The sequence below is a fragment of the Nerophis ophidion genome, linkage group LG26 (assembly GCF_033978795.1).
Source record: "Nerophis ophidion isolate RoL-2023_Sa linkage group LG26, RoL_Noph_v1.0, whole genome shotgun sequence".
Lineage (NCBI taxonomy): Eukaryota > Metazoa > Chordata > Actinopteri > Syngnathiformes > Syngnathidae > Nerophis > Nerophis ophidion.
Genome location: NC_084636.1, coordinates 7,116,584 through 7,128,174, shown reverse-complemented (window position 1 = coordinate 7,128,174; position 11,591 = coordinate 7,116,584). Strand labels below are relative to the sequence as shown.

Here is an 11,591-nt window from a genome sequence, read left to right as displayed (position 1 = left end):
TCTCATCCCAGTCGCTTCACGCTCGGCTGCGACATACTTGCCAACCCTTCCGATTTTTCCGGGAGATTGACGAATTTTAGTGCCCCACCCGAAAATCTCCTGGGGCAACCATTCTCCCGAATTTCCACCCGGACAACAATATTGGGGGTGTGCCTTAAAGGCACTGCCCTTTAGCGTCCTCTACAACCTGTCGCCACGTCTGCTTTTCCTGCATACAAACAGCGTGTCGGCCCAGTCACATAATATTTACAGCAGGGGTCTCAGACACGCGGGCCAATTGCGGCCTGCGAGACGTTATTTTGCGGCTTCCACCTTAATATGAAAGTTTAATGTTAATGCGGCCCGCGAGTTTTATATGAATGCCGCTTGACAGCGTTTTGTTATTTGGGTCTAAAATGGCTCTTTCAACGTTCTGCGTTGCCTACCCCTGCGTTAGTGGAAAAGCGGCAAATGAGTGAAAGCGACTGAGACATTGCCATGGAGACGAGGGTTTTCTTAGGTGCCTGGCTGCAGTCACACTGCAACACCTGTCCGTCAGTAATAACAGTAATAACCAGGACTAATTCAAACTGTTATTTATTTATTTTTTTTATTTGCATTGCCTCACATTTCTTGATTCTCATTTTTTTCATTTATATTTTGATTTTATTTTGTGTTAAAGACATTTAAAAATGTTTTTTTTAAGAAATCTTTTCTTGCGGCCCAGCCTTACCCAGACTCTGCATTCAGTGGCCCCCAGGCAAATTGAGTTTGAGACCCCTGATTTACGGCTTTCACACACACATAGGTGAATGCAATCCATACTTGGTCAACAGCCATACAGGTCACACTGAGGGTGGCCGTATAAACAACTTTAACACTTTTACAAATATGCGCCACACTGTGGACCCGCACCAAACAAGAATGACAAACACATTTCGGGAGAACATACGCACCGTAACACAAGATAAACACAACAGAACAAATACCCAGAACCCCTTGCAGCACTAACTCTTGCGGGACACTACAATATACACCCAAACCCAAATCTCCTGAATTCAGAGGTCTCAAGGTTGGCAAGTATGGGCTGCGAACCGATCCAGTGAGTACACTTCAGTGATAAGACAAAATCGATTAGTTCAGTTCATAGTTTTATTTTCCCCCTAAAGACGCAAACACAACATTTAAAAAAAAAAAATACAGAGAAGGACACACGTGGAAGACGTCAAGCACCTCTGATAGATTTGTAGTTTTTGCCGTGTTCCAGCAGATGGAGACAAAGCACACACTACACAAGTGTTACTATGACATGGCGTGAGTAATAAACAAATTGATTAAGTAAATTTTTCCCCTAACACGCCAACTTTAATCGAATACAATGAAGAGCACAGACTCCAAACGCCACTGAAAACTGTTCAAAAAGACAGAATAAATGTGACCAGCAGGGGGCAGAAGACCACCGGCTTGATGACGAAGACGAGGCTGTAACAGTATAATAAAGTTTTATCTTTAAAAAGTTTGAATAGGGAACCTCTTCATTATTATCTATTAAAAAGGTACTAAACCTCCGAAAGTGGCAATGTCCTTGTTTCCCGTTGGGTCACGTGATCCCAGTCTTAAGTTCCGCACTCGGGGTCATGTGAGACCACCTCAAACCAGAACCAGCCTCTTTCACTCAGCACCCCACTCAAAGGCCACGGCGTGTGAGAACAGAGAACTGCACAGCTTTATTTGAGGTCCAGTAGCATGCTGGCCGGGTTCTGCAGATAGTCTCTCCACATGTTGGAGAAGCGACACATGGTGGCGCCGTCGATGATACGATGGTCGGCCGACCAGCTGACATTCATGATGTGAGCGCGGACCACGTTGCCGGCGCTGTCGAAGCGCGGGAGAATCTGAAGGAAAACCACGAGGAAATTACGCACCTCAAAGCGGGAAGCAGACCATGCGTCCGACCCACCTGAATTTTCCCCAGAGCTCCGATGGCGACCTCTGGGGGAAGAATCACCGGTTTGGCGTACGTCCCTCCGATCTACCCCCCCAAACACACGTCAGCACGTGAACATCTTCGACGTCCCGCGCGTTGTCGGCGAAACTCACCGATCCGATGTTGGACAAGCTGAAGGTTCCTCCGGTCAGGTCGGCCGTTCCCAACTGACCGGCGGTGCCGAGCCCCTGGAGGCGGTTGACTTCCTGTGCCACGTCAAAGACGCTGAGGAGCTGCACGTTCTTCACGTTGGGAACCAGCAGCCCCAGGCTGGTGTCCATGGCGACGCCGATGTTATGGGATGCCTGCCGCACCAAACACAAGGTTCTAACAACATGATAGATACAATGGGGCAAAAAAGTATTTAGTCAGCCAGCGATTGTGCAAGTTCTCCCACTTAAAATGATGACAGAGGTCTGTAATTTTCATCATAGGTACTCTTCAACTGTGAGAGACAGAATGTGAAAAAAAATCCAGGAATTCACATTGTAGGAATTTTAAAGAATTTATTTGTAAATTATGGTGGAAAATAAGTATTTGGTCAACCATTCAAAGCTCTCACTGACGGAAGGAGGTTTTGGCTCAAAATCTCACGATACATGGCCCCATTCATTCTTTCCTTAACACGGATCAATCGTCCTGTCCCCTTAGCAGAAAAACAGCCCCAAAGCATGATGTTTCCACCCCCATGCTTCACAGTAGGTGTGGTGTTCTTGGGATGCAACTCAGTATTCTTCCTCCTCCAAACACGGCGAGTTGAGTTTCTACCAAAATGGATACATGGATGATACAGCAGAGGATTGGGACAATGTCATGTGGTCAGATGAAACCAAAATATAACTTTTTGGTATAAACTCAACTCGTCGTGTTTGGAGGAAGAAGAATACTGCGTTGCATCCCAAGAACACCATGCCTACTGTGAAGCATGGGGGTGGAAACATCACGCTTTGGGGCTGTTTTTCTGCTAAAGGGACAGGACGATTGACCCGTGTTAAGGAAAGAATGAATGGGGCCATGTATCGTGAGATTTTGAGCCAAAACCTCCTTCCATCAGTGAGAGCTTTGAATGGTTGACCAAATACTTATTTTCCACCATAATTTACAAATAAATTGAATTTCCGTAATTTCATAATATATTTTCACGTGGCTTTTTATTTTTAGAAAAAAACATTTATATTTCGCAAAGCAATAATTGTTTAATATTTAAAACAAACATGCCTGGGGATGGATTGATTGGCAACACTAAATTGGCCCTAGTGTGTGAATGTGAGTGTTGTCTATCTGTGTTGGCCCTGCAATGAGATGGCGACTTGTCCAGGGTGTACTCCGCCTTCCGCCCGATTGTAGCTGAGATAGGCGCCAGGGCCCCCCGCGCCCCCAAAAGGGAATAAGCGGTAGAAAATGGATGGATGGATGCGTATTTCGCAAGCAACGATTTTTTTTAGCTTACCTCATTATTAACTACCCTGTCTGCAACTGAAGTGGGTTGTTTGGGTGGATCTTTCCTCTCGATGTCTATGGCAGTTGTCGATGTAAACAAAGGATGAAGTCCATAAGGTTTGCTCACTTTCGGTTGACATCCAAAAGTACCAGCTCGTGAAAAGTTTGTTTTCCTTGCTTCAAGTTGCTTCATATGTTTTTGGCGTTTCGCATGTACTTCCAAAGCCTTGAAACCTTGTGATCCATAGTCAATATTATCATGACACCACGTGCACAAAACTTATCCTGGACGATCGATTTTCCGAATAAAATCGCCGGACAAAGTCGTAACTTCCTTCTTCCCAACAGTATCAGTGATTTCCCTTTTTATTCAGTCCCATTAAAACAAATTTTTGACATGTTTATCAATTTCTTTTACTCGTGAAGCGTCCTTTCTCTAGAGAGCTGACATCGTTTACATTTGGAAAATGGCGGTAATAACGTCATCATTCATAACAGATGTCCTGATTGGTCACAAGGAACATATCGACCAATCAACTACGGCGTAATATATGCTACGTCTCGATTACAAAAGACGAATCGGCAAGTAAACGAATCTTGACTTAGGGTCGGAAAAAAAAACGGAAAAACGGAAGATAATTATTTTTTTCCCCCGAGATGAAAAAAGATGGAATTCCGACTTTAGACGGGAAAATCAAATGCCTGTTGTATTACTGTCCCTAAAAATTGATATACCGGCCCCCAGACACATTTTTTTCTCTAAATGTGGCCCCCAAGTCAAAATAATTTCCCAGGCCTGCTCTAGAAATGTGATACTTATAATATCGCAGCCAGTTTCGGCTCACCTTATACGTGATGTTCTGACAGCTCTCGTCCAATGAGGCGTTGAGGATGGGAAAGTGGGCGAGGCTGAGGGAGGCGGCCTGAGCCAATCAGAGTTCAAGCTTAATCAAGGTCAAGCCACGCATCAGATTCAAGAAAGACGGCGCTACCTTGATGAAAAAGGGCATGAAGCTCAGTTTGACGCCTCGACCTTCGGCGAGAGACTTGAGCTCGGCCCTGAGAGCCGAAAGGCGGCTCAGGTCCACCTCGTCACAGTAACCGAAATGAGGAATCTTGAGAGCCGCCGTCATGGTTTTCATCATGGCTTTGTGGAAGCCTGCAGAGCAAAAAGACTCATGAGCTATGCTAATATTAGAAGCGTATCCCAGGTTTGTCCTTCTGCGGTCAGGCTGACCTTTGAGGGGCTCCGTGACATCTTTGCCGGTGAAGACTGGTTTGGGCATGGTGGGCGGAGCTTTAAGGCCTGATAAGGTCGTCGCGGGCCGGGCAGCTGCGATGGGAGGGGGAGGAGGCGGAGTCTGGATTTCCTGAAACGGGGTCGGAGGCAAGATGGCTCCCGTCTGCTTGGCCAGGAAGTTCAGGATGTCTTCCTTCAGGATGCGTCCGTCTCTGCCCGTCCCCACCACCTCGCTGAGCTTTATCTGAGAGGTCAAAGGTCAGACGTGGGACCACTGGAAACACTTGGAGAGGACTCGTAAAGACTTACATTGTTCTCCATGGCGAGGCGTCTGACCGCAGGTGTGGCCTGGGTCTTGTGACCTTTGATCTCCTGGTGGGTGTGTTCCTCCCGAGCCATGGCGGGCGTCTCCACCACATCCTCTTCCTGGATCAGGTCTGGACAAGCACAGGCGTTCAGAAACGCTTCGGGGACCACGTGCCGTGTTCTGATCTTGCACCTGAGCTGGACTCGGTCTCGATGTCCACCAGAGGCTTGCCCACCAGAGCGATGGCGTCCGTGTCGTAGTAGAGCTTTCGAATGACGCCGTCGTAACGACTGGTGATGGTGACGGACGCCTTGTCGCTCTGAACCTCGCAGATGCTGTCGAACTGAGACACTTTGTCCCCCTCCTTGACGTACCTGCAGGCACGCCCGGCACGTTTGAGGAACCGCAGGAGAAAAAGATGCCAGGAAGCGGCTCCAAAGACGACATACCATTCCTTCACCGTCACCTCCATGATTCCCTCGCCGATGTCCGACAGCTTAAACTGGACGATGGGTCCTCTTGCCCCTGCACAACACATCAGTGACATCATAATCAACATCATGGGCTTCGCCGGCACAAGATCCAATGTGAAAATGGGACTGACGACCAATTGACGCTCCCCTTTCCTCTCCTGCTTGCTTCTTTGTCTTGTCTTAAATGCCTACTGAAAAGAAATGTTCTTATTTAAACGGGGATAGCAGGTCCATTCTATGTGTCATACTTGATCATTTCGCGATATTGCCATATTTTTGCTGAAAGGATTTAGTAGAGAACATCGACGATGAAGTTTGCAACTTTTGGTCGCTAATAATAAAGCCTTGCCTGTACCGGAAGTAGCAGACAATATGCGCGTGACGTCACGGGTTGTGGAGCTCCTCACATCTGAACATTGTTTACAATCATGGCCACCAGCAGCGAGAGCGATTCGGATCGAGAAAGCGACAATTTCCCCATTAATTTGAGCGAGGATGAAAGATTTGTGGATGAGGAAAGTGAGAGTGAAGGACTAAAATAAAAAAAAGACAAGGGCAGTGGGAGTGATTCAGATGTTATTAGACACATTTACTAGGATAATTATGGAAAATCCCTTATCTGCTTATTGTGTTACTAGTGTTTTAGTGAGATTATATGGTCGTACCTGTACAACCTAAAGGTCGGCCCCGCACTTTTCTTTACCACCAGTTGACAGGTGGTGGCAATGCCCATCTCTGCCCTTCGCAAGGGACCCTCTTCGAAACAAGATCTTTCGAAATGATCGCGGCATAATACATTGTACTTTGTGTGTGTGGTCCAATCCAACTGTGTTTGCTTGACATCTCTGTTCCATCTTCTTTTGGGAATGTAAACAATGAAACACCGGCTGTGTGTGACAATCATTGATACTTTAACTTTAACTTTAAACACCTACTGACCTGCTGACATGTGTAGGGTCCGGCTCCACATCTGGAAGCTTCTGTTCTGGAACTTCCTGTCGACTCTGGCGGGGAGCGAGCCGAGACACGTGTGGACTTTCATTTGGTGCAGACGTAAACATCGGTGGCGGTACTGCTGGATCAGCTGACAGGACACCACACACATAATTCAAAACAATGATGACGCTTAGTAGGGCTGGGCGATGTGTGGGCTTTTATTGATATCTCGATATTTTTAGGCCATATCGCGATACACGATGTATATCTCGATGTTTGCCTTAGTTTTGAATGAACACTTGATGCATATAATCACAGCAGTATGACGATTCTATTTGTCTACATTAAAACATTCTTGTTCATACTGCATTAATATATGCTACTTTTAAACTTTCATGCAGAGAAAGGAAACCACAATTAAGTAAATTGACCAAAACTGTATTTATTAAACAGTTATTAAGCAGTGGCAAAAACATTCATGTTGTTTCCAAAACAGAAAGTGGAAGATTGTCATTGACATTTAAAAACAAGCTATTAGTGCACTTTTGTGCATGATGTCACTAAGATGACATATCAAAACAACACTAAATTAAAGTGCACTTTTTGTACAGAACGCCACTATAATAGTTTAAAACAAATAAAGTGAACTTTTGTGCATGATTTCACACAAGATATTTCAATAACTGTCAAAAAATAGCTGCATAATAGGAAATCTAATAGTGTTGTCCTTCACTATGTGGTAGTTTACTGCGGACATTATTTCCTTCTGTTGTTGACTATTTGTTTCATACGGTGTTGATCTGGACATTGTTGCTTCGACATTTTGTTGGTGTGGCACCGAACGGAGATGTTGACATGCAGAGTTTCAAGCACTCTTCATTCTCTAGCGGTTGACCTTTCAAATGATGGTACAAATTAGTAGTGCTGCTACTTTTTGTAGCAACGCTTTTGCCGCATACTTTACATATTACGGTTGTCTGTCTAACATCTTCCCGCTTGAAGCCAAACCACTGCCAGACGTGCTGAATTAATTCTTCCTTCATTTGTTACCAGATTGGCACCTTCTCTCTCTCGTACAACGCGCGCTTGTTTTACGTCTCTGTGAGAAGGAGAGACAGGAATAAGTGAGAGGAGCCTGTAGTGTAATGGCCGCAGCTAAAAGCAACTGTGTGAGGACATATACTCGAATATCACGATATAGTAGGGCGGGGCGATATATCCATATACTCAATATATCGCGGGTTTGTCTCTGTGCGATATAGAAAATGACTATACCGTGATATTCGAGTATACGTTCTCACGCAGTTGCTTTTAGCTGCAGGCATTACACTACAGGTTCTTCCCACTCCTTCTTGTGTCTCCTTCTCACAGACAGCAAGCGCACCTTCTTACATAAGTCACATACGTATACGCCCTTGCGGAGCAGAGAGGTAGCCGCATGGGTAACGTTAGCTGTGATGCTAGCGAAGCCGTGCGAGTGATAATACGAGAGAAAGAAGGTACGAATCTGGTAACAAATGAAGGAATAATTAATTCCCAAGAAAAACAACAGGGGGTCAATCGTCTGGTGGTGGTTTGGCTTTGTCGAACAGACAACTGTAATTCGTCAAGAGTGGGGCAAAAGTGTTGCTACAAAAATTAGCATTACTGCTAATATGTAGCATCATATGAAAAGGCACCTGCTAGAGCAGGGGTCGGGAACCTTTTTGGCTGAGAGAGCCAAAAATCCAAATATTTTTAAAATGTATTTCAGTAAGAGCCATATAATATTTTTTTCAACACTGAACACAACTAAACGCGTGCATTTTTAAGTAAGACCAACATTTGTAGAGTATAACAGGTCTCTTATTTTTTGTAATAACATTGTTATTCTGAAGCTAATTGTGGAGGGGGCGTGGCATGCGGGCCTGCAGCGAAGCAGGGTGTGCCAGGACCGTAGATGGCCCACCTGGGCCTTGTTATCTAATCACCTGTCGCTCTGTTATACGGAGCAGCCAGGAAGAGAGATGGGGTTGGGGCTGGAGCCAGAGCGCGAGCGAGAAGGAAAGAGAAAAAGACAATTGCTGGAAAGCAACTGAGAGTCTTATGTAAAAATAAAACAATATTTAAACCCTGAAACAGGCTCTCATGTCGGTGCTTAGTGGTCTGAACAACCCCCAGGATTGCAAGCCCCACATTAACCAATAATAAATAAATAACTTCTTACCATTATGCAACCTCTTCAACAGGTGCAGTAGAAAATGAATGGATGGATTAAAAATGAATGTTTTATATTTTGAACGTTATTTTTAACACTGTGATTAAAAGTGGAATTATTCATTACTTATCGTGTTAAGCAATGTCAGCTCAGATTTATCCGAGAGCCAGATGCAGTCATCAAAAGAGCCGCATCTGGCTCTAGAGCCATTGGTTCCCTACCCCTGTGCTAGAGAATGAAGAGTGCTTACTCCGCATATCAACATCTCCGTTCGGTGCACACGTCCACACCAACAAAATGCCGAGGCAAACATTTCCAGATCAACACATTAGAAAGAAACTAGTCGGGGGGGGTGCGTGTATGCCCAATTGTCTTGGGTGTGATTATCTAATGTTTTTTAGACTGAGGCCGATCTGCAAAAGTTCGACTCCAGGTGTCGTTGAGGAGGGAGGGAGGTCAAAAGCGTCTATCATTGAGGTGTCCTCGGGGGTGTTTTCGGAACAGCCTGGTCCTGTTTCCACAGCTTCAAGACAGTTCGAGGGAGTCAAATCGTAGATTAGTTTGTTTTCCGCGAGCAGACAAAATGAACCGTGCATGAACATCATCTTGTTCAAAGAACAAAAATCACGACAAATGACACACCTGCGAATCAGATGGAAAATTAGAGGGAACATTGTTTGGGGGTATCCATAATACGGAGATAGGGAAAAGTTTCTATTTACACGATGAGTCGGGTGTGTCTTGACCTCCGCCGAACCCCTGAGGAAGACTCTCCGAACCCTTGGGGTTCGATCGAACCCAGGATAAGAACCACTGATTTAGGGCTATATAAGTAAAGATTGATTGATTGAATTGTTGTCATGTTTTATAAATGCACAGCAAGTCCTTCATGACTGAACCTCTTTTGGAGCGTTCAATTTGCCTGGTTGCCATGGTAATATCACGTTTTTAATTGAGCTGGCTATTCGGTGAACCGTGAGGATTTATGAGTCAAAGCTGACATTGAGCGGTTGTCGCCTGACTTTCCTCCGATGGGCAACTTCCCAACGTGCAAGTGCTAACCTCCCTGGGAATGTATCGTTGTTTTGCTGCTAGCCTGTTAGCATCCACCTAGCAGAGGCGCCACTGCAGCCAACAACTTCCAATAAGCCGTGACGTAAGAGGACGCCGTGACGCCGACCACCGCGTCCTGAGACATGTTAGAGAGTTGCGGAGGTTGTCTGTTAAAAGTTGACTTTTCTCACCAGTCTGAACACCGCAGAGGAGCCTCTTGTCATAGCAGCCATCTTTTTACTGTGACGTCAGAGCCGCACGCCCCGCCAGCAGCCAATCAGCCCGCAGTGACGTCATCGCTGACAACGGAGCAGAAGGGAAGTTGATATAATTTGAATTTATTTTGATTATTATTGTTTGTAAATGTTGCAGTTTATAAATAAAGTTTTATAAAATAAAATAAATAAATAAATGAATTAAGAAAAAGGGTGGGGTGCCATCTCCGGGTTGGGGAGGAGACCCTGCCCCAAGTGGAAGAGTTCCAGTACCTAGGAGACTTGTTCACGAGTGAGGGAAGAGTGGATGGTGAGATCGACAGGCGGATCTGTGCCGCGTCTTCAGTAATGCGGACGTTGTACCGATCCGTTGTGGTGAAGAAGGAGCTGAGCCGGAAGTAAAAGCTCTCAATTTACCGGTCGATCTACGTTCCCATCCTCACCTATGGTCATGAGCTTTGGGTCACGACCGAAAGGATAAGATCACGAGTACAAGCGGCCGAAAAAGTAAATAATGGGGGTTTAAATGGAAACAAAATAGTGAAATATTACAATAAGAATAAAAAGCAACAATGGGAAAAAATATATAACAGTAAAATAAGAATATAACAAGAGAAAGTAGGCAGTAGTGACCATGTTATGAAAACGTATTGCACTGTTATCGTTTTGCATCCCCTGTCATCCTAGTACCCCCCGTCCCCCGTCCCAAAGAGGAGTTGTACAGTCTAATGGCGTGTGGGACAAAGGAGTTCTTGAGTCTATTAGTCCTGCACTTGGGATGAAGCAGTCTAGCACTGAACAGGCTCCTCTGGCTACTGATAACACTATGCAGAGGGTGACTGGCATCATCCAGGATGCTTACTAGTTTGTCAACAGTCCTCTTCTCTGCCACCGTCACCAGTGTGTCCAGTTTCATTCCGATTGTAGAACCGGCCCGCCTGATCAGTTTCTCAAGTCTGGAACCGTCCTTCTTAGATGTACTGCCCCCCTCCCCCCTCAATAAAGTAAGTAAAATAGAATGCAAAAATATATATATGTATGTATATATATATATATATATATATATATATATATGTATATATATATATATATATATATATATATACTTATACATATATATATATATATATACTTATACATATATATATATGTATAAGTATATATATATATACATACATATATGTATTTTTGCATTCTATTTTACTTACTTTATTGAGTTTAAAAATTCCCAGGCGCTGATCTGTACTGTTTTTTTTTTGCTTATTTTGATTATTATTGTTTCTAATTGTTTGTAAATGTTGCAGTTTATAAAAAAGGTTTATAAAATACATTAAAAAATACATAAAAAAATGGAAAGTTGATTTAATTTACACAGAAATTTGAAAGGGAATTTTACCTTTGCAACCACATTAAACTATTGGCTAATTTTTATATTCATAAATGTAAGTTTCTCAATACCCGACCTGTTTTTTTTGTGCCTTTAAAAAAGAATTTGAACTTTACTTTAAAACGCTTTTCACCCCTAACAAACAAAAAGCTGTGAAAACTATGATACTGTGCTCCAAATTTGGATTTGTGCGGAACTTCTATGTAATAGTTGCATATTGTAAATAAAGGTTGATACAAATATGTATTTAAAAAAAGTTGATTTGAAATAAAAAACTGTAACATAAAATAAAATAAAATAAAATAAAGTAAGCCATTTTTAATTTTGCTAGCGCACTTTTAAACTTCATGATGTACATTCAATATATTTTGCTAAGT

At 43.8% G+C, this 11,591-nt stretch overlaps 2 protein-coding genes across 2 annotated transcripts in view; one reads left to right on the top strand and one right to left on the bottom strand.

The window, feature by feature from the left end:
* The window catches only part of rtca (RNA 3'-terminal phosphate cyclase), a 53,166-nt gene that overhangs the window by 1,693 nt on the left and 39,882 nt on the right, over positions 1–11,591 (top strand). The window lies entirely within an intron of this gene.
* On the bottom strand, positions 1,118–9,911 carry dbt (dihydrolipoamide branched chain transacylase E2). Its single transcript, XM_061887905.1, has 11 exons — positions 9,804–9,911; positions 6,366–6,510; positions 5,403–5,478; positions 5,146–5,327; positions 4,956–5,083; positions 4,644–4,890; positions 4,399–4,565; positions 4,252–4,329; positions 2,080–2,271; positions 1,940–2,011; positions 1,118–1,874 (listed from the first exon to the last, which is right to left on the bottom strand). Exons 1-11 carry the CDS (start codon positions 9,843–9,845, stop codon positions 1,707–1,709), a joined length of 1,497 nt encoding a protein of 498 aa, XP_061743889.1. The 5' UTR covers positions 9,846–9,911; the 3' UTR covers positions 1,118–1,706.